This window comes from Bos grunniens, chromosome 6 (assembly GCF_055505025.1).
Source record: "Bos grunniens cultivar Pamir isolate PY7600 chromosome 6, Bosgru_T2T1.0, whole genome shotgun sequence".
Lineage (NCBI taxonomy): Eukaryota > Metazoa > Chordata > Mammalia > Artiodactyla > Bovidae > Bos > Bos grunniens.
In genome coordinates, this window is record NC_141170.1 from 26,587,642 (window position 1) to 26,610,198 (window position 22,557).

At 41.3% G+C, this 22,557-nt stretch overlaps 1 protein-coding gene across 1 annotated transcript in view; it reads left to right on the forward strand.

Moving 5' to 3' along the window:
• Window positions 1-22,557, forward strand: part of SCARB2 (scavenger receptor class B member 2) — an 82,679-nt gene that overhangs the window by 28,001 nt on the left and 32,121 nt on the right. Inside the window, exons 3-4 of the mRNA XM_086405306.1 lie at window positions 17,818-17,965; window positions 20,170-20,358. Of these exons, the coding sequence (XP_086261432.1) occupies window positions 17,818-17,965; window positions 20,170-20,358 (337 nt within the window). The remainder of the gene's footprint in view (window positions 1-17,817; window positions 17,966-20,169; window positions 20,359-22,557) is intronic.

The following is a 22,557-nucleotide window of genomic DNA, read 5'->3' on the forward strand; positions in this document are numbered from 1 at the left end:
TGTAGATGTGGTCATGGGGGTAAATAAATCCTAGAAGTGAAATACTGTCCAACTGTCACCATACTCCCCAATGTTCCCATCTTCAGTTCAGTGCAGTCGCTCAGTCGTGTCTGACTCTCTGCGACCCCATGGACTGTAGCCTACCGGGCTCCTCCGTCCATGGGATTTTCCAGGCAAGAATACTGGAGTGGGTTGCCATTTCCTTCTCCAGGGGAACTTCCCAACCCAGAGATCGAACCTGGGTCTCCCGCGTTGTAGGCAGACGCTTTACTGTCTAAGCCACAAGGGAAGCCCCAATAAGTGTCAGATCAGATCAGATCAGATCAGTCACTCAGTCGTGTCCGACTCTTTGCGACCCCATGAATCGCAGCACGCCAGGCCTCCCTGGCAAATCCCAGAAGTGTTACAGTACCATGGCTTCACCATTAAGGAAACACAGATACTGTTATGTCTCATGGTAGCTCTTGCTCAAAATATCATCCATGATCATAAATATTTCAATATTATAGTGCTTGTTAGACCTGCTGCTACATCTTGTTTAAAGTGTCAATAAAGAATCCCACATTGGGACTTTCCTGGCATCCTATGGTTCATTTTTATGAATCTTCTTGAAGATTTTAATTTGTGTAAAAGCATCAAAGAGTACAACAGTAGCTGTCTATAAATGACAAAAGACTTAAATTACATGATTAAAGATTTGATTACCGTGCAGTTGACAAACTTGGTTATTTCTGTGACAATACAACATTTTAAGAAATAAGTAGAATCATAACTGAAAAATTATACCAGGACATACAGGACATACTAGATTTTTAAAAATTCCATTGATTTTCTAGACTATGTTAATGACATTTACCCATGCATTATAGCCACTTATTTGACAATGTTTCCCATGTAATTTAACATATCAGATAGACCTAATTAGTTTCATACCTCCTTTGAAGATGTTTTAGGGTTCCTCTTGTAGTCAAGAAACAAACTCACTTGGACAATGCAGATAGTGGAGTGCAGTTTATTACACCAGTGGGCCCAAGGCAGAGTCCCTCTTAGCCAAGGACGTGAACCAGTTTTTGTGAAAACCTTATATACCCTAAGTGTATGTGCCCAAACCCACTTCCCCAAATTCCCTTAAACTAGTCTGAACAAAGGAAAAAGAAAGATACAATCAAAGTTAACCAGTGATTCATATGCCCTAAGCCTAAGTAGTTAACAGGGGACAATTATCAATAGGCCCGCGGTCATACCACAATAAGCATAGTAGAATGTTTGATTCTATTCAGTTACACAGATAATTAGGGTATTCTTTTAGGCAAAGGAGAGTCTAGGTATGAGCCCTGGGGCTCTTCCTTCTGGGGCCTGGTTTTCCCGTTGGTTTGTCGTTTCCATAGATACTGGGCATATAGCTCAAAGTCCACAGTGCGGCCCAAGATGGAGTCCTGCGTTCAAGAGGGAGCCTGTTCTGTCTGTGTCCTCCTTCACTCTAAGGCATTTGAATGTTAGCTAGAGGTCAAAAGAATTTCACTTAGAATTGACTTGGGGAAGTTTGCCAAAGATATCGAAAGGTTTACAACACTTGGTCAAATAGGTCACTGTGAAAAACTCTTATTTACTTAACCAAAATGACAGATTTTAAAGGCAAATATAGACTGTTACAACACATCACTTAAAAGGTAGAGAAACTTTTTTTAAACTGTTATCAAAAGCAAATCAATATTCCAAGAAAACTTTGGTTCTCTTAACACAGAGAAAAAAACAAATTTTGATTTTGTACTAACTTACTTTTAATGTTGAAATTTGTTTACTCGGTTAAATTTTATTTTAATCTTAGCCAGTCCCGACCATGTATGAAACTCTTTTCAGGGTTTCTTTCCCATGATGCTTCTAAAACTTCCTTATCTTCAGGTTTTGTCCTATGCTTTCTTTTTCTTTCTCTCTCTCCAGGACAAAATACCTTCTTTTCCTTTAACAAAATGCATTTCCATTCCTTATATTGTTTTCCCTTTCATACAAAGATGTTTTCCTTATTAATTTGTAGTTTTAATTACATATATTAATTAGAATTCTTTTTTTTTAAATTTAATTGGAGGATAATTGCTTTGCAATGTTGTGTTGGTTTCTGCCATACATCAACATGAATCAGCCATAGGTATACATATGTTCCCTCCCTCTTGAACTTTCCTCCTACCCCCCCCCCCCCCCCCGCCCCGGGTTGTCACAGAGCACCAGGTTGAGCTCCCTGCATCACACAACAAATTCCAACTGGTTATTTATTTTATATATGGTAATATATATGTTTCACGGCTACTTTTTCAACTCAGCCCACCCTCTCCTTCCCCCACTGTGTCTGCAAGTCTGTTCTCTATGCCTGCATCTCTATTGCTACCATACAAATAGTATACCTCACTTTTGAAATGCCATATATGAAGCACTCTATTCTTTTATAGTATTTTGTCCTCATTAGTTCATGAAAGAGATGAACCGTCTCATTTCTTACTTTAATTTTTGAATTCCCATTTATCATAATTTCCCACTTCTATTACTCTTGCCCTTTGATAGGCTCCCTCTTAAAGTGTTTTGGGTTAATTCTACTTGCCTTCTTAGAATAGCTTTTTTTTTTAATTTTTAAAAATTTATTTATTTATTTATTTTTTACTTTACAATATTGTATTGGTTTTACCATACATCAACATGAATCCGCTGCGGGTGTACATGTGCTCCCCATCCTGAACCCCCTTCCCACCTCCCTCCCCGTACCATCCCTCTGGGTCATCCCAGTGCACCAGCTCCGAGAATCCTATATCCTGCATCGTACCTGGACTGGCAATTCGTTTCTTATATGATGTTATACATGTTTCAATGCCATTCTCCCAAATCATCCCACCCTCTCCCTCTCCCACAGAGTCCAAAAGACTGTTCTATACATCTGTGTCTCTCTTGCTGTCTCGCATACAGGGTTATCATTACCATCTTTCTAATTAGAATTCTTAACCTTTAAAACTTTAATTTCTTTCTCCAAAGAATATATACAGATGGCCAACAGGCACATGAAAAGATGCTCAACATTGCTAATTATTAGAGAAATGCACATCAAAACTACAATGAGATCAGAGTGTCTATCATCAAAAAGTCTATAAATAATAAATGCTAGAGAGGGTGTAAAGAAGAGGGTACCTACTTTCACTGTTGGTGAGAAAGTAAATTGGTACAGCAACTATGGAGAATCATATGGAAGTTCCTTAAAAAGCTAAAAATAGAACTACTGTATGATCCAGCAATCCCACTCCTGGGCATGTATCCAAAAAAAGATGAAAAATCTAATTCAAAAAGATACATGTACCCCAGTGTTCATAGTAGCACTATTTACAATAGTTAAGTCATGGAAGCAACCTAAAGATCCATTGACAGATGAATGGATAAAGATAATATGTGTGTGTGTGTGTGTGTGTGTGTGTGTGTAGTAGAATACTACTCATCCATAAAAAAGGAATGAACTGTTACCATTTGCAGCAACATGGATGAACCTAGAGATTATCATACTAACTGAAGTAAGTCAAAGTCAAATATTATATGATACCGCATAAATATAGTATCTAAAAAAAATACAAATTAACTTATTTTTGAAACAGAAACTCACAGACATAGAAAACAAACTATGATTACCAAAGGGGGAAGGGGGTAGGGAGGAATAAATTAGGAGTATGAGATTAACAGATACATACTACTGTATTTAAAATAGATAAACAATAAGGACTTACTGTATAGCATAGGAAATTATATTCAGTATCTTGTAATAACCTATAAAGGATAAGAATCTGAAAAAGGATATTTATATCCACATATATCTACATGTATACATGTATATTTATATCTATCTAAATCACTTTGCCATACACCTGAAACTAACACAGTATTGTGAATCAAGTACACCTCAGTACAAAATTTTAAAACCTTATTTCTAGTGAAAACTAAGAAGTAAGCAATTATGAACTTTTGCATTAGCATTCTGTATATTGACAAACATAAAACACCACTTATACTTTTTAAAAACATGTGCCCTTTTTATGGAAAAGTTTTCAGGGTGGCACAAAACATATTTATTAATGGTCCTAAATATCTTTATGGGATTCCCTGGTGGCTCAGCTGGTAAAGCATCCGCCCACAATGCGGGAGACCTGGATTCGATCCCTGGGTTGAGAAGATCCCCTGGAGAAGGGAAAGGCTACCCACTCCAGTATTCTGGCCTAAAGAGTTCCATGGACTGTACGGTCCATGGGGTTGCAAAGGGTCGGACACAACTGAGCAACTTTCACTTTCTAAAATCTTAAATTTCTCTGTAAAAGGAAACCTAATTTTAGTAAGTACTGTTTTATATCTTACTTTATTTGGGAATGATCTAGATATTTAGTACATTTCCATCATTTAACTTAACTTAGCAAAACTCTAAAAGTTTTAGGTTACCAAAAATCTGGAGAAACTTATTTAAGTAGATATACCGTAAAACATAATAATTCTGAAAGAGTTCACTAAAGGCTCTTATCCCATTTGCATCTATTGAATTCGTTTATTCTCAACAATCATATTTTACCTGTGAAAACTTCAGGAGACATCAGATCAAATTAGCCATCATTCCAAGCTATTTTTCTTGCTGATAAATTTTGTAAGAGAAATAATATGAACATATTTGACTAGGTGCAATAAAAGTAAGTCAGATCAGATCAGTTGCTCAGTCGTGTCTGACTCTTTGCGACCCCATGAATCACAGCACGCCAGCCCTCCCTGTCCATCTGTAGTATTTAAACCAACAAACTTAAACGTTAAACCAAGTATTAATGTTGAATATTTCCCAGATCACATGAACCTGAAATTCATTTGGTTTATTTCTAATACAGTTAGAAATACTTAATTTCTAAGTGCTTACTTTTAAGTCAATTAACCAGAGCTCCTTTATAAATTAATATTGATGACACTGTCTGGAGGTAGAGACATATCTATAATGTACACACAGACATGTAACAGACATAATCAGAGATCTCATAACTTCTTTTTATAACTTAGTCATAAATCAGGTATTACAATATAAGTTTATAAAGAACAGTTGGAATAAGTTACATTTATTTGCTCAGATGACTTTTTACAGGGACAGTTGTTTTCAATTCCCCAGAGAACTGTTCTACTGCTTGCTGCTGCTGCTGCTGCTAAGTCACTTCAGTCGTGTCTGACTCTGTGCGACCCCATAGACGGCAGCCCACCAGGCTTGCCCGTCCCTGGGATTATCCAGGCAAGAACACTGGAGTGGGTTGCCATTTCCTTCTCCAGTGCATGAAAGTGAAAAGTGAAAGGGAGGTCGCTCAGTTGTGTCTGACTCTTTAGTGACCCCATGGACTGCGGCCTACCAGGCTCCTCCATCCGTGGGATTTTCCAGGCAAGAGTACTGGAGTAGGGTGCCATTGCCTTCTCCGGTTCTACTGCCTAAATGGTATCAAATGATTCATTCATCCAACCACATTTTCTTTAATTTGCTTCTTTGTTTAATCAGTGGGAAGATTTCCAACTACTGGAAATCAGGAGTTCTGTGTTCTAGAACTCTAGGGTTCATTTTATCTTGCCTACAAAAGTTTGCACAAAGCATTTCACAAAAGTCCTCTTTGTGAAGGCACAAGTCAAACCCAGAGCAATTTTCCATAGCGGAAAAAAAGGGAAAATCTCCACTATTCCTTTATTAACTAAGCCCTGAATATTAGCCCCAGTTTTCTTTCATGTTGTGTGGACTCAGGTAAACTCTATTGGTTTCCTTTAATATGTTTAACTAGTCTTACCTTAGGGGCAGATATATATGCTCTGTGATATAATGCCAGGCAGGGAAAGCTTTCCCTAGTGAGACATAATGTTTATCTCACAATATAATCAGGCAAAAGAGGTGTAACCGTCTCATATAAAGCCCATTCAAATAGGCCAACTTTTAAAAAATAAATTTTTATCTCATTTTTAGCAATTGTTATACCTTTAACTTTAGCCAAGGGATACCCGTTTGACTGTGTGGATCACAATAAACTGTGGAAAATTCTGAAAGAGATGGGGATACTACACCACCTGACCTGCCTCTTGAGAAACATATATATATGCAGGTCAGGAAGCAACAGTTAGAACTGGACATGCAACAACAGATGGTTCCAAATAGGAAAAGGAGCACATCAAGGCTGTATATTGTCACCCTGCTTATTTAACTTCTATGCAGAGTACATCATGAGAAACACTGGGCTGGAAGAAGCACAAGCTTTCGGAATCAAGATTGCCGGGAGAAATATCAATAACCTCAGATATGCAGATGACACCACCCTTATGGCAGAAAGTGAAAGGAACTAAAAAGCCTCTTGATGAAAGTGCAAGAGGAGAGTGAAAAAGTTGGCTTAAAGCTCAACATCCAGAAAACGAAGATCATGGCATCCGGTCCCATCACTTCATGGGAAATAGATGGGGAAACAGTGGAACCAGTGTCAGACTTTATTTTTTGGTCTCCAAAATCACTGCACATGGTGATTGCAGCCATGAAATTAAAAGACGCTTACTCCTTGGAAGGAAAGTTATGACCAACCTAAATAGCATATTCAAAAGCAGGGACATTACTTTGCCAACAAAGATCTGCCTAGTCAAGGCTATGGTTTTTCCAGTGGTCATGTATGGATGTGAGAGTTGGACTGTGAAGAAAGCTGAGCGCTGAAGAATTGATGCTTTTGAACTGTGGTGTTGGAGAAGACTCTTGAGAGTCCCTTGGACTGTAAGGAGATCCAACCAGTCCATTCTGAAGGAGATCAGCCCTGGGTGTTCTTTGGAAGGAATGATGCTAAAGCTGAAACTCCAGTACTTTGGCCACTTCATGTGAAGAGTTGATTCACTGGAAAAGACCCTGATGCTGGAAGGGATTGGGGGCAGGAGGAGAAGGGGACGACAGAGGATGAGATGATTGGATGGCATCACTGACTCAGTGGATGTGAGTTTGGGTGAACTCCGGGAGTTGGTGATGGACAGGGAGGCCTGGCGTGCTGTGATTCATGGGGTCGCAAAGAGTCGGACACGACTGAGCGACTGAACTGAACTGAACCCTCTTGTCAATCCTTGTTTGTGCATGCTTGCCCAGTCATGTCCAAGTCTTTGGGCCCCATGGACTGTAGTCTTCCAGGCTCCTCTGTCCACGGGATTCTCCAGCCAAGAATACTGGAGTGGTTGCCATTTCCTACTCCAGGGAATCTTCCCAATCCCGGGATCGAACCTGAGTCTTCTATGGCTTCTGTGTTGGCAGGCAGATTCTTTACCACTTCGCCATCTGGGAAGCCCCAACTTGATTAACTGTCCCAAATGTTAACCCAAGCAACTGCTAGTCAGGTATCTTGGTGTAATTTTCTTCCAACATTTTTTTTTTTTTAATTTTTAACTGGGGTAAATAAATCAGACTTGTTTGGGGCCCCTTTAATGTTAGGGGGCCAATAGAGGCCTCTTTGGCCCATTTAACTTTAGGTGGTGTTGGTTCAGAGCCTTTGCTTTTTTTGTTTGTTTGGCTGTGCCATGTGGTTTATGAGATCTTAGTTCCCTGATCAGAATTGAATCCAGGACACTGGCAGTGAAAGCCTAGAGACCTGTTAGACCACCAGGGAATTCCCTAAAGCCTTGGTTTTAATCTCATCAATGTCCATTTTTTAAAAAATCCCATTTTTAAATGACCATCTAAGGATTTCTATCCTGTTGGGGTGATTTCTATTCTGTTGGGGTGAGTCCCTATAAAATTGCCACCTTGTTGGGAAGCAGTCTCTTGACTTTCTCCTCAGCGTTTCCTATTCCCTTGTTAATTAACCTGGTTAATGTTAATTAACCTAATGTTTTTGGTAGTACCCTAAAGACCCATCAAGGGAAAGCCATGACCACAAATTAGGCTTTCCAAATAGTTTTGTTTTAAAATGCGGGAATTCTTAAGTTATATTTTTTGTATCTGCCTTTTAATTTGCTCTTTTCATGGGCACCAAGAAAACAGCCGTTTATAATACGAGCTCCCTAAGAATTTACCAATTTAGAAGTTTCTTCAATTTAAAGGACCATTGTCTGGCACTGATAAGCAGTATCTAACGAACGAATAAGACACAACGGTGCTCTGTGGCTTCAGTCCGACTCTTTGCGACCCTATGGACTGTCCCCGCCAGGTTCCTCTGCCTGTGGGATTCTCCAGGCAAGAATACTGGAGGGGGTTGCTGTGGGTTCTCCTACAGGGAATCTTCCCTACCAAGGGATTGAACCCAAATCTCTTATGTCTCCTGCATTGGCAGGCAGGTTCTTTACAACTAGCACCTCCTGGGAAGTCCTAACACACAACCGCCGCCCCCAGAAGAGTGCAAAGTCTGCGCCTTCAGCCCCTCTAATGGGCTTTTGTTATCATTTAGTGGATCTGATTTCTGTCGCTTGTGAATTTGCCATTGTTTCCCTACACAGGAAAGACAGAACATTCTGGAAGCTCTGCACCCCCCGCCCCCCCTCCCCCCCGCTCTCCGCCCCCCAGCCATTTGATAGTCTCACGGTTCCCTCCTGACTGAGTCAGCTGTGTGTCTGCAGAGAAGGGGAGGCCTTGTGGTCCCCCACTGGTCAGTGTGGACTGGTCTGGGGGTGGGAGTCTGTGCGGTGGGAGAGACCACGCTGGGCAGTGCCGGGCTTGACTGATCGGACACAGTTTACGGTGTTATGTTTCCCAAAGTTGTCACATAGTCATGAGTCCAGAATATTAATGTTTGTGGGAAAATATGGTGGAAGTTCCACATGTAGATTAAAAAAAGACAAAAACGGTCAGTCTGGTTTAAGGAATGTACATGTTTTTTACATTTTTATTAAGCTGTGGATTGAGCAGTCCTGGGACAGGTCTGTTGACACAAAGTTAATTTGCCTTGTGATCCTATTGCTTGGTGACCTATTTGCCTAAATTTGTGTATTCAGTGACTTTTGCATCCTTTCTGAGGTTTTTTATTTTGTCAGGTTTCTGTTTCTATTTTCCCTACTCTTTGACATTTCACGCATTTTAAAAATTAATGTGTCCAAAGGCCCTCTCAAGTCATTTTCATGTTTCTAAGATGTAGTTGCTAAATTTACAACATCCCGGTAAGTATCTTCTTTTTTACTTTATGAGCTTTGCTGTTTGGATTGTTAATTTCTTTTATAAGGTCGTATTACTGCTTTGATAGTAAGGAAAAAGATGTGAGGGATAAGTATTTCATAAGTGTTTTTTTTTTTTTAATTCACTGACCATTAAGTTATACTGAATTATGAAGTAATCAACATGTACAATGTCATATACAGCATTATCTTTAAAAGTGTAAACTATATTTTATATTATAAAAATAATATATATAAGCAGCAAAGATAAATTTGAAAGCACAGTAAATTTAAAAACTACTGCTACCCTCCATGGTTTCACTGTCTCTAAGATAACCAGTGCTAATGGATATATTCTCGTTTTGCATGAATGGGTTTCACTTTTGCATGGTTATACTGTATATACTTCTTTATGTTCACGTGTGTGTGTGCATGCTCGGTCACTCAGTTGTGTCCTGCTCTTTGTGACCTCATGGACTGTAGCCCATCAGGCTTTTCTGACCATGGAATTTCCCAGGCAAGAATACTGGAGTGGGTTGCCATTTCCTGTTCCAGGGAACCTTCCTAACCCAGGGATCAAACCTAAGTTGCCTGCATCTATCTGCATTGGCAGGCAGGTTCTTTACCACTGCACCACCCGGGAAGCATGTCCACATACATACATGTATATTCTACTCACTTAATATTACGTGATAGGTATTTCCCCATGTATGTCTTTGTCTTGTTTATACAAATACATTTTTGTGATAATATTCAAGAGATGGAGGAATATATTACTTCCCCACTCACTTCTTAGACATGTTGGTCAGTTCTTGTTCCATCCTTTGATCACCACGTGGATTGAATGTTTGCCAAACAGTTGTGTTTCCACTCTGTTATGTTAGTTCTTGTCCTTTCCCAGTTTTCCTATCTGGGAAACTGGGTGTGTTCATGGCACTTATAAACTTTTTATATAATAATGATATTAATCCTTCGTTATAATTGTGGCAACTGCCTTTTTAAAATTTACATGTAACCAAATCTCTTTAATGAACATTTCTATCATTTCTGAGCTTGAAAAGTCATACTTCCTCCAAAGGTTTGAGTCTATTTTCTTGTATTCTTTCCACCCCCTCCCCCACATTTAATTTCTTATGGATTTATTTCCTTTCAATTTAGCCAAGGTAGAAATTCTATTTAAAGTTTCAAATGCTGTTCTGTGATTCCTTTGGTCCTTACCTCAACTCTAGAGCCAAACTATATAAATGCCAAAGAGATGATAGAAAAATCTTAAATGCCATGGTTATTGTTTCCATTATTTTAACAGAATGCTTATCTCTTTTTTATAAACCCGACTTACTCTTTTCTGATATCCTTTTTTCCCCTCAAAATAGAAATAGAAATAGCTTTAGCTAAATCAGTTTTTTTTTTTTAAGTCAAAAGTAAGAAAAATATCTGCCTTTTTATCCTGTACAAAAAGGAAGTGACCAGGTGGGCTTTAAATGCACGTGCAGTCCTGGTGAGCCAGCGGAGTCAGGGTAGCAATTGGAGGATGGAGGAACTATTTCCATTTTCAAGAGAAAAGCTGTTTCTTGTACATCTCTAACAAACATGGGCTACTCCCACCCTGGATCCAGTGCTTTTTCTCTTTGTCCTGCTCTGGGCTCTGGTTTTCAGTCTTTAACCCAGCTGACCAAGGCAGTGGGGACAGAAGGTTCCGGACCTCGCGGCTCAGACCAGGTCTTTGGCCCGCCTCTCCGCTCCGCCCTGTCTCCCGGGCCCTCCCATCGACCCTGGCTGCACCTCCCTTCCCAGCCACGCCCCAAGCTGCGGGCTGCTCTTTCTGAACTGCCTTCCCTCCGCAGTGTGTAACCTTCCGCCCCTCTGCAGTTTTCTCACCCTTCACTTAAGAAACATCCTGTGCGGTTTTGTGGTTCCGCCTACCTTGTTCTCACTCTGCTTCTGTTCGGAAGCCCCTTCACCCTCCCACCTTGGGGAGCTGACTCCTTCCAGAACTAAGTGCGCTCAAGCCCCCCGTTGCCTCGGGGCGCCCTTTCCAGTCGCTGCCCCTCCTCTGACCTGACACCTTGGGGTCAGCTTCAGAGCTCTTTCTACCTGTGAGGTAGCCCTGTAAACAGCAGCCTGCTGTGCTCTGCCTTGGATTCTCTGAGGACAGGACCCAGGTCTTAAAATCTCTGCATCTGGAGAACTTAACACAAGCTCCCCTCCCATTGGGTTCAGTTCAGTCGCTCAGTCGTGACCGACTCTTTGGGACCCCGTGAATCGCAGCACGCCAGGCCTCCCTGTCCATCACAAACTCCCGGAGTTCACTCAAACTCATGTCCATCTAGTCGGTGATGCCATCCAGCCATCTCATCCTCTGTCGTCCCCTTCTCCTCCTGCCCCCAATCCCTCCCAGCATCAGGGTCTTTTCCAATGAGTCAGCTCTTCACATGAGGTGGCCAAAGTACTGGAGTTTCAGCTTTAGCATCAGTCCTTCCAATGAACACCCAGGACTGATCTCCTTTAGGGTGGACTGGTTGGATCTCCTTGCAGTCCAAGGGACTCTCAAGAGTCTTCTCCAACACCACAGTTCAAAAGCGTCAATTCTTCGGGGCTCAGCTTTCTTCACAGTCCAACTCTCACATCCATACATGACCACTGGAAAAACCATAGCCTTGACTAGACGGCCCTTTGTTGGCAAAGTAATGTCTCTGCTTTTGAATATGCTGTCTAGGTTGGTCATAACTTTCCTTCCAAGGAGTAAGTGTCTTTTAATTTCATGGCTGCAGTCACCATCTGCAGTGATTTTGGAGCCCCAAAAAATAAAATCTGCCACTTTCCACTGTTTCCCCATCTACTTCCTATGAAGTGATGGGACCAGATGCCATGATCTTCATTTTCTGAGTGTTGAGCTTTAAGCCAATTTTTTCCACTCTCCTCTTTCACTTTCATCAAGAGGCTTTTTAGTTCCTCTTCACTTTCTGCCATAAGGGTAGTGTCATCTGCATATCTGAGGTTATTGATATTTCTCCCGGCAATCTTGATTCCAGCTTGTGCTTCTTCCAGCCCAGCATTTCTCATGATATACTCTGCATAGAAGTTAAATAAGCAGGATGACAATATACAGCCTTGACCTACTCCTTTTCCTATCTGGAACCAGTCTGTTGTTCCATGTCCAGTTCTAACTGTTGCTTCCTGACCTGCATATAGGTTTCTCAAGAGGCAGGTCAGGTGGTCTAGTATTCCCATCTCTTTCAGAATTTTCCACACTTTGTGATCCACACAGTCAAAGGCTTTGGCATAGTCAAGAAAGCAGAAATAGATGTTTTTCTGGAACTCTCTTGCTTTTTCCATGATCCAGCAGATGTTGGCAATTTGATCTCTGGTTCCTCTGCCTTTTCTAAAACCAGCTTGAACATCAGGAAGTTCACGGTTCACATATTGCTGAAGCCTGGCTTGGAGAATTTTGAGCATTACTTTACTAGTGTGTGAGATGAGTGCAATTGTGCGGTAGTTTGAGCATTCTTTGGCATTGCCTTTCTTTGGGATTGGAATGAAAACTGACCTTTTCCAGTCCTGTGGCCACTGCTGAATTTTCCAAGTTTGTTGGCGTATTGAGTGCAGCACTTCCACAGCATCATCTTTCAGGATTTGAAATAGCTCATCTGGAATTCCATCACCTCCACTAGCTTTGTTTGTAGTGATGCTTTCTAAGGCCCACTTGACTTCACATTCCAGGATGTCTGGCTCTAGGTCAGTGATCACACCATTGTGATTATCTGCGTCATGAAGCTCTTTTTTGTACAGTTCTTCTGTGTATTCTTGCCCCCTCTTCTTAATATCTTCTGCTTCTGTTAGGTCCATACCATTTCTATCCTTTATCGAGCCCATCTTTGCATGAAATGTTCCCTTGGTATCTCTGATTTTCTTGAAGAGATCTCTAGTCTTTCCCATTCTGTAGTTTTCCTCTATTTCTTTACATTGATCGTTGAGGAAGGCTTTCTTATCTCTCCTTGCTACTCTTTGGAACTCTGCATTCAGATGCTTATATCTTTCCTTTTCTCCTTTGCTTTTCCCATTGGGTACTAGAAGCTAAAGTTTCCTAAAGCACTTAGTATGTGCTCAGTAGTATTCTGACTGGATGACAAGCTTCTGTGGATTTAATTCTCATGGCAGCCCTACAAGGAAAATGAGAGTGTTAGTCTCTCAGTCATGTCCAACTCTTAGAGATGCCATGGACTGTGCCCCGCCCCCTCCCTCCCCCCGCCCTGCTCCTCTGTCCATGGAATTCTCCAGGCGAAAATTCTGGAGTTGGTAGCCATTCCCTTCTCCAGAGGATCTTCCCAACCCAGGGATCAAATCCAGGTCTCCTGCATTGCAGGCGGATTCTTTACCATCTGAGCCATCAGGGAAGCCTGCCTTACAAGGAAGCAGTGCTATTATTTCCATTTGATAAATGAGGAAACCAAGGCATGAAGCTAGTAACAGATGAAGCCAGGATTAAATGCGAAGCCTGGCAGTCAGATCTCAACCTGCACTCTACTCAGTGTGCTTAGTCACTTCTTACAGGAATCCTCAACAGAGAGCCTTGGGTGAATGGAGAACAAAAATGACAAGGGAGATAGGATTATGTGGTGATATTGAATGTATCTAATTTATCCAACACCTCTGAGAAATTAGATACAGCAGAGATGTTAGTTTTTCAACTGATTAAAATTTTTCCTTTTGATTTCCTGATCTCAGGCATATTGTTTGCCTTCTGTGTGGTGAGGTTTTTGCCTGAACCTTCAGGAGTTAAAAAAAATTTTTTTTTTGTTTGTTTTAAAAAGTAAAAACTTCTTAAAAAATGGTTTTAAATGAAGTAATCTCAAATCAATCATTTATTTTCCTGCCATATTAAAATAATTCATGGGGCATAACTCACCCTTTTCTGAGTGACCGGGACCATCATTGTGATTAGCAGATACTAAACTGTATTCTGAGCCTGTGCTGTCCTGGGCCTTTGACATCAGTAGGATTTATTTTCAGCTTCTAAGCAGCAGGGACCATACCAGGTAGTTTTAAGTTGTTATTGTACAGTCGCTCAGTCGTGTCCGACGCTTTGCAACCCCACAGACTGCAGCGCGCCAGGCTTCCCTGTCCTTCACTATCTCCCCGAGTTTGCTCCAACTCATGTCCATTGAGTCAATGATCCCATCCAACCATCTCATCCTCTGTTGTCCCGTTCTCTCCCTGCCTTCAATCTTTCCCAGCATCAGGGTTTTTTCCAGTGAGTTGGCTCTTCCCATCAGGTGGCCAAAGTATTGGAGCTTCAGCTTCAGCATCAGTCCTTCCAATGAATGTTCATGGTTGATTTCCTTTTGGGTTGACTGGTTTGATCTCCTTGCTGTCCAAGGGACTCTCAGGAGTCCTCTGTGAAATCAAAAAGCATTGTGTGGTCAAACCTTTGGAAGAGCTGTGCAGTCTCAGATATTTATATTACTGTGCATAACTTGCTGTTTAGTACTAGAGAAGAACAGAGACTCGTCTACTTTCATACATGTGTAGGTAAGCATTTGTTTCTTGTTTGCTTGTCTCTTTATTTTAAAATCTAGAACAGGTTTAAGGGGCATACTGATTTCTTTTCCTTCCCACCCGCCTCTTTTTTTAAAATTGTAGTAGAATTGCATTACAATGTTGTGTTCATTTCTGCTGTACAACTATGTGTATCAGCTGTATGTATACATAGATCCCTTCCCTTTGAACCTCTCATCCCACCCCTCTAGGTCATCACAGAGCTGGTTTTTTGTTTTTTAATTTTATTTATTTATTTCGGTTGTGCTGGGTCTTCATTGCTATGAGGGCTTTTCTCTGATTGCAGTAAGCAGGGGCTGCTCTCTAGCCATGGTATGCTGGCTTCTCATTGCGATGGCTTCTCTTGTTTCCAAGAACAGGCTCTAGGCCTGCTAGGCTTCAGTAGTTGTTACTCCTGGCCACTAGAGCACAGGGTCACTAGCTGTGGGGCACGGGCTTAGTTGCTCAAAGGCAGGGAGCAACTTCTGGATCTTCCTTATGGATCAGGGATCAAGCCCGCATCTCCTGCACTGGCAGATGGATTTTTACCAACTGAGCCACCAGAGAAACCCCACAGAGCTGTTTTTGATCAATGACTATATTAAGTGATGAAATGATTATATTTGAGAGTCTTCAAAACAGTTTTCAAATTTATATTAAAGCCTTAAAATTATCCAGATACCCTTTTCCAAGGGAAAAAAAGACTTACTTACAATTTACCTGAGATGTTAAGGTTATTCATTTACAATCTAAATTATGTCATTAAGGGGTTTATGACTGAGTGCCAGAGGTGTGGTATAGGGATGAGAAACCCAACTTGTGACTGTGGTCAGGAAAGGCCTCTGGAGGAGATGGTGAGTAACCCTGTTGCCCAATGCCTGTGTCAGAATTATAAACTCTAAATTAGCTCTATTCAGTGGAAATATAATGTGAATCACATATGAATTTCAGATTTTTCTAGTAACCACATTCAAAAAAGTAAAAAGAAACAAGCAATTAATTTAAATAATATATGTTTATTTTACTCATTCTAAAATAGTATCATTTCTGAATGGATAAAGATGTGGTATGTATACACACACACAAATATACACATATACAATTGAGTACTCTTCAGCTATAAAAAAAGAATAAAATTTTGTCATTTGCAATAACTTAGATGTACTTAAAGGGCATTATGCTAAGTGAAATAAGTCACAGCAGGGTAAATTACTGTATGATATCACTTCTATGTGCAATCTGAAAAATACAGCAAATTAGTGAATATAACAAAAAAGAAGTAGACGCACAGATATAGAGAACAAACTAGTGGTTACCAGTGGGGAGGGAACAAGGGCCAGTCTAAGGGTAAGGGAGTAACAGGTACACACTATTAGGTATAAAATAAGCTACAAGATTATATGGTACAAAACAGGGAATGTAGCCAATACTTTATAATAACTATAAATTAATTTTTTAAATTGTGAATCACTATATTTGGGGGGGGGGAGTCCAAAATCACCGCAGATGGTGACTGCAGCCATGAAATTAAAAGACCCTTACTCCTTGGAAGGAAAGTTATGACCAACCTAGACAGCATATTCAAAAGCAGAGACATTACTTTGCCAACAAAGGGCCGTCTAGTCAAGGCTATGGTTTTTCCAGTGGTCATGTATGGATGTGAGAGTTGGACTGAGAAAAAAGCTGAGCGCCGAAGAATTGATGCTTTTGAACTGTGGTGTTGGAGAAGACTCTTGAGAGTCCCTTGGACTGCAAGGAGATCCAACCAGTCCACCCTAAAGGAGATCAGTCCTGGGTGTTCATTGGAAGGACTGATGCTAAAGCTGAAACTCCAGTACTTTGGCCACCTCATGTGAAGAGCTGACTCATTGGAAGAGACTCTGATGCTGGGAGGGATTGGGGGCAGGAGGAGAAGGGGACGACAGAGGATGAGATGGCTGGATGGCATCACCGACTAGATGGACATAAGTTTGAGTGAACTCCGGGAGTTTGTGATGGACAGAGAGGCCTGGCGTGCTGCGATTCATGGGGTCACGAAGAGCTGGACACGACTGAGTGACTGAACTGAACTGATATTGTAAACCTGTAACTTATATTGCACAGCAACTATACTTCAATTTAAAAATACACAGAATAAAATAGTATCTTTTTAACATGTAATTGACATTAAAACATTGAGATATTTTACATTCTTTTTTTTTTTGGTACCGTTTTTGAAATCTGGTGTGTATCTCACCCTTACAACACATTTCAGTTCCAATTAGCCCCAGTTCAAACATTCAGCAGACACAGGCCTACCAGGTAAGACAGCACAGCCCTAGATGGAACAGGAAGAATAGTACGCAGCCATGGGAGAGAAGGAAAAACATGGGAATTTAATGACCATCTACTGTGGACCAGGCAGGTTCACAACTGGCATGAGGCATTTAATGAACAAAACATCGGTCTTGTTTTTATGTAAAATTCTGATATTTTGTTCATCATGAATTTTTGGAATTAATTTTGATTTTTTAAATTGCATTAAAATATTATTTATTTTGATTACGGAGTGTTTGGGCCCCTCTTACATTTAGTACCCAAGACAGGTGCATCATTTCCCTCACCCTAATCCCAGGCCTGGCATTAGGCACTTCCTACCAACTTTGCCAATACCTCATTTGGGGGCACTCTCCTGAACCAGGCTGAACTGGATATCAAAACACTGAGTGAACTCCTCTAATTGACTAAGCCTTGGACATTTATTTTGTTAAATTAATTTTCAATTGAATTCAACTTAGAAATAAAAAGACACTGGTAGACATATTGAAATGGAAACTGAATCTATGAACTGAAAAATCTGAAAATGTTTTCGAACCAAACTATAACCTCGGAGAGAGTTATTGGCTTTGATTGCCTAGTCAAAGTAACCCCATATTGCTTTTCCAAATTATGGGGGAATAGAAGGAAAGCAACAGGTTTTTTACTCTCTCTGGGGTCTTATTTCCTTCCCACATTATAGCTGGAATCTCCAGTGTTTAGGGGGGTCAGTATCTGCAGTTTCTCCCAGTATACTGAGAATGTTATATTGAAAATAACTTTGATGATGAAAAAAATGAAAAGTGTATTACTTAACAAAGTGTTGCCTATTTTCAAACAAGATCCTTTTCTTTCTTTTAGGGAACTCAGAAACAAGGATGATATTCAATTTGGAGATAATGGAACAACAATATCTGCTGTGAGCAACAAGGCCTATGTTTTTGAACGAGACAAATCTGTTGGAGACCCAAAAATTGACTTACTTAGAACATTAAATATTCCTGCATTGGTAAGTAGGCATTTTAAATCTCATTATTGTGGATTTTAGAAGAAAGGAAAAAGCTAAGTCTATTACAGTTTTACTTTGCAGTTCAATTCAGTTCAGTCGCTCAGTCGTGTTCAACGTTTTGTGACCCCATGAATCGCAGCACACCAGGCCTCCCTATCCATCACCAACTCCCGAAGTTTACCCAAACTCATGTCCATCAAGTCGGTGATGCCATGCAGCCATCTCATCCTCTGTCGTCCCCTTCTCTTCCTGCCTCCAATCCCTCCCAGCATCAGGGTCTTTTCCAGTGAGTCAGCTCTTCGCATGAGGTGGTCAAAGTATTGGAGTTTCAGCTTCAGCATCAGTCCTTCCAGTGAACACCCAGGACTGATCTCCTTTAGGATGGACTGCTTGGATCTCCTTGCAGTCCATGGGGCTTTTAGGAGCTATTAAGTTATATATGTAGATGTGTGTGTGTGTGTGTATATATATATATATATATATTTAATATGTATATATTTTAATTTTTTAATATGTGTGTGTGTATATGTGTGTGTGTGTATATATATATATATATATATTTCCCCTTCCATTCTTTGGAGAAGGCAATGGCACCCCACTCCAGTACTCTTCCCTAGAAAATCCCATGGATGGAGGAGCCTGGAAGGCTGCAGTCCATGGGGTCGCTGAGGGTCGGGCATGACTGAGCGACTTCACTTTCACTTTTCACTTTCATGCATTGGAGAAGGAAATGGCAACCCACTCCAGTGTTCTTGCCTGGAGAATCCCTGGGACGGGAGCCTGGTGGGCTGCCATCTATGGGGTCGCACAGAGTCGGAAACGACTAAAGTGACTTAGCAATTCCATTCTTTAAAGTTCATTTTAGACTCTTTTTGAGGTCTTTCAAATGTGGTCTCTTCAAATGGTGACAAAGTGCAAATTTTAAGATTTTTTTTTTTCAGTTTCTTCCTGTGTATTCAGGATCAGACTTGTGCAAATAAGCGTGTCTCTAGGATTTTGGAGGGTAGCTGATCATATTTAAAGTGTTTATTTTCCCTCTTGTTTTTGTTCAGAAACTCTAGCAATAGAATTTGCTTGCTACTTTTTTTTCTTTAGCTTCTTATTTTGTATTGAGGTATATCTGGTTAAGGGACTCAGCCATACACAGACATGTATCCATTCTCCTCCAAACTCCCCTCCCATCCAGGCTGGCACAATATAACACTGAGCAGAGTTCCAATAGGTCCTTGTTCGTTATCCATTTTAAATATAGTAGTGTGTACATATTTAGCTTCCTATGATGGACTTTTTTTAATCCTCAAAATATGTATTGACTTTCCCCCACCTCCTTTTAAATAGCAGAGACTGGGCTGTTGAAGCCAACCTAGTATGATTTATTGGGCTCTGTTTTTAACGGCGATTATAGCTAATAAAGGAGAAGGCAATGGCACCCCACTCCAGTACTCTTGTCTGGAAAATCCCATGGATGGAAGAGCCTGGTAGACCGCAGTCCATGGGGTCGCTAGGAGTCGGACATGACTGTATAACTTTCAAGTAGACAACCTGAGCGACTTCACTTTCACTTTTTACTTTCATGCATTGGAGAAGGGAATGGCAAGCCACTCCAGTGTTCTTGCCTGGAGAATCCCAAGGATGGGAGAGCCTGGTGGGCTGCCGTCTCTGGGGTCGTACAGAGTTGGACACGACTGAAGCGACTTAGCAGCAGTAGCAGCATAGCTAATAAAAATACATGAGACCCAAGAAACTTCTACTCATTCCCTTGGAGGCTCCCATCCTAACTCCTGGGTGACCACTACATATGCACCTGGACAATTATGGTGGACCCAGGACCTGGAAAGTATTAGACGCCAGATCAGGCCCAGCCCAGCTGCCTAATGGGGCAGTTTATGGGGGCGCCCCCAGCCTCTAGCCTTGATCAGGAGGAAGATGGGTGCCACCTTGTGGCAACGATGCCAATGCACTGCAAGAGTTGTTCCCTTTCTGCGGTTCCTGGGTTGCAAGTGAGGATCACATTTACGAAATGTAATACTGAGAAAGGACAATAAGTGAAGAGATTTCAGTCTCAGCCAGAGAGGAGCTCACTGGCTGATTTTTCAGCTGTTTGATCTCAATACTTACATATAGGCCTGCAGCCCCCTTTTCTGAAGGGGCAATAGGTGGTTGGGGTGCAGACACAGCTCTCTGAATTTGCCTGTGCTCCTCAGACCGCCATGGAATGGACCCAGCTGCCCTTACTTCGGGATATCATCGAGGCCCTGCTGAAGGCCTACCGGCAGAAGCTCTTTGTGACCCACACTGTGGATGAACTGCTCTGGGGTTACAAAGATGAAATCTTATCCCTCATCAACACTTTCAAACACGACGTCTCTCCCTATTTTGGCCTGTTTTATGGGGTAAGTCGATTTTTCTTTTCAGAAACTGTGTGTTCAGCTGAAGAGGAGGGCATTCCAAAGCCAGATTGTATCTTCACTTTGGGTGAATTGCTTGGCATTCTTGATCTCTTGTAGAGTATGTGAAAAATAAGAAAGTGCTTTAGTAGGGGAAGAAAAACTTCTCCCACAATTTCAACATGCTACCAGCACTGACTTTGAATGAGTGTGAAAAAAATGTATGAAGTGGGGCTGTGTCATTAATCTTTCAAAGTGTCGTAAATATGAGTGATCAATGTCAAGTCTTGTTTCGACGGCTTAGCGACTAAACCCATGGATCAGCCTGACAAAGGCAAATGAGAAACTAAATAGGGATGTGATAGTACGTTAGGGATGGGAAGTACTTATTATATTTTCAGACATCTCATTTGTGAAAGATGTTGGATAATTTGAAACGCCATGTACCCCTCACCTATGATTCATTTAGCTTATACATGGAATTTTGCATCATTTCTTTGCAGATTTTATTTACTTTGATTTGCAACCCAAAAAATGGGCTTCCCTGGTAGCTCAGCTGGTAAAGAATCCACCTCCAAGGCAGGAGATCCTGGTTCAATTCCTGGGTCGGGAAGATCCACTGGAGGAGGGATAGGCTACCCACTTCAGTATTCTTGGGCTTCCTTGGTGGCTCAGCTGGTAAAGAATCTGCCTGCAATGGGTTCAGTCCCTGGGTTGGGAAGATCCCCTGGAGAAGGGAAAGGCTACCCACAACAGTATTCTGGCCTGGAGACTCCCATGGACTGTGTAGTCCATGGAGTTGCAAAGAGACGGACACAACTGAGCAAACCAAAAATATCAGCATTCAAGTAATTATTATTTGAAGTATATGTTATTAACTGCTCGAGCTTGAAATAAACTAAAATTGAAAGTGAAAATGTTAGTTGCTCAGTCCTGTCCAGCTCATGGCAACCCCATGGACTGTAGCCCTCCAGGCTCCTCTGTCCATGGAATTCTCCAGGCAAGAATACTGGAGTGGGTTGCCATTCTGTTCTCCTGGGGATCTTCCCCACCCAGGGATTGAACCCGTGTGTCTCACATCTGCATTGGCAAGTGGATTCTTTACTGCTAGTGCCACCTAAAAGCAATTAAAGTCTGTATCCTCCTGCCCCCCCCAAAAAAAAACACTTGAGTGAAATGGATAGTTGAAAGGTTGATAAATGACAAACTTAAACTCAGGAAGAGAGGGTGAGTTCAGGGCAGGATATGTAATTGTGATTAATTTCCCCATCTTTAAATTTGTGGTTATTCTCTGGCTCTAACTACTGAAGAATATCACCTCATCCTGTAATCTCTTAGCATTTCAGTTGGTAAATGGTGGTAACACAGCCCCTGTGCTGTCAGGGATATATAACACTTAAAAACTATTCAAACAAAATGGTAAACAACTTTTAGACATTACCGTCACGAGAGGAGGAGGGTCCTAGGACTAGGGTCCCACCAACCTTAATCCTTCACTCTGGGCAAGCAGACTCAGTCGATGTTCCCTGGAAGGTTCCATCTGACAGGAGCCCAGCTTCCATGGGACCAGAGGAAGCGCTGATTTCTTGTTAAGTTGTGACTAAACTCCTGTCTAGAAATAATTTCAGGGAAACTCCCTACAGAGAGATACAAAGGCTACCACCCATCTGCCAAGTAGATTCTATTCCTCACACCTCAGTATTTCTCTGATAATTTTTGTTGTATAGCTTGCTTTTTGTTTTTACACTGACCTCATCAGACTTATGGGGCTTCCCAGGTGGCGCTAGTGGTAAAGAGCCCACCTGCCAATGCAGGAGACATAAGACATGTGGGTTTGATCCCTGGGTCAGGAAGATCCCCTGGAGGAGGTCATGGCAACCCACTCCAGTATTCTTGCCTGGAGAATCCTGGAGACAGAGGAGCCTGGTGGGCTATAGTCCATGGGGTCACAAAGAGGCAGACATGATTGAGGCAACTGAGCATGCATGCCTCAGACTTACAACTAATATCCTTAAATACCTGTTAAAAATGTAATTCACATTTACAGGCTGATTTAAGAAATTGGTACTTTTGCTTTCCCACAGGAAGAATGTGTTGATTTACTTTATTTTTTCTTCTTTCTCTGCCTCCACTGTAACTCTATAAAACCTCATTAGTGAAAAACCCTAGCATTGCTCAGTTGGATTAGTACCTGGCAAGGATTTC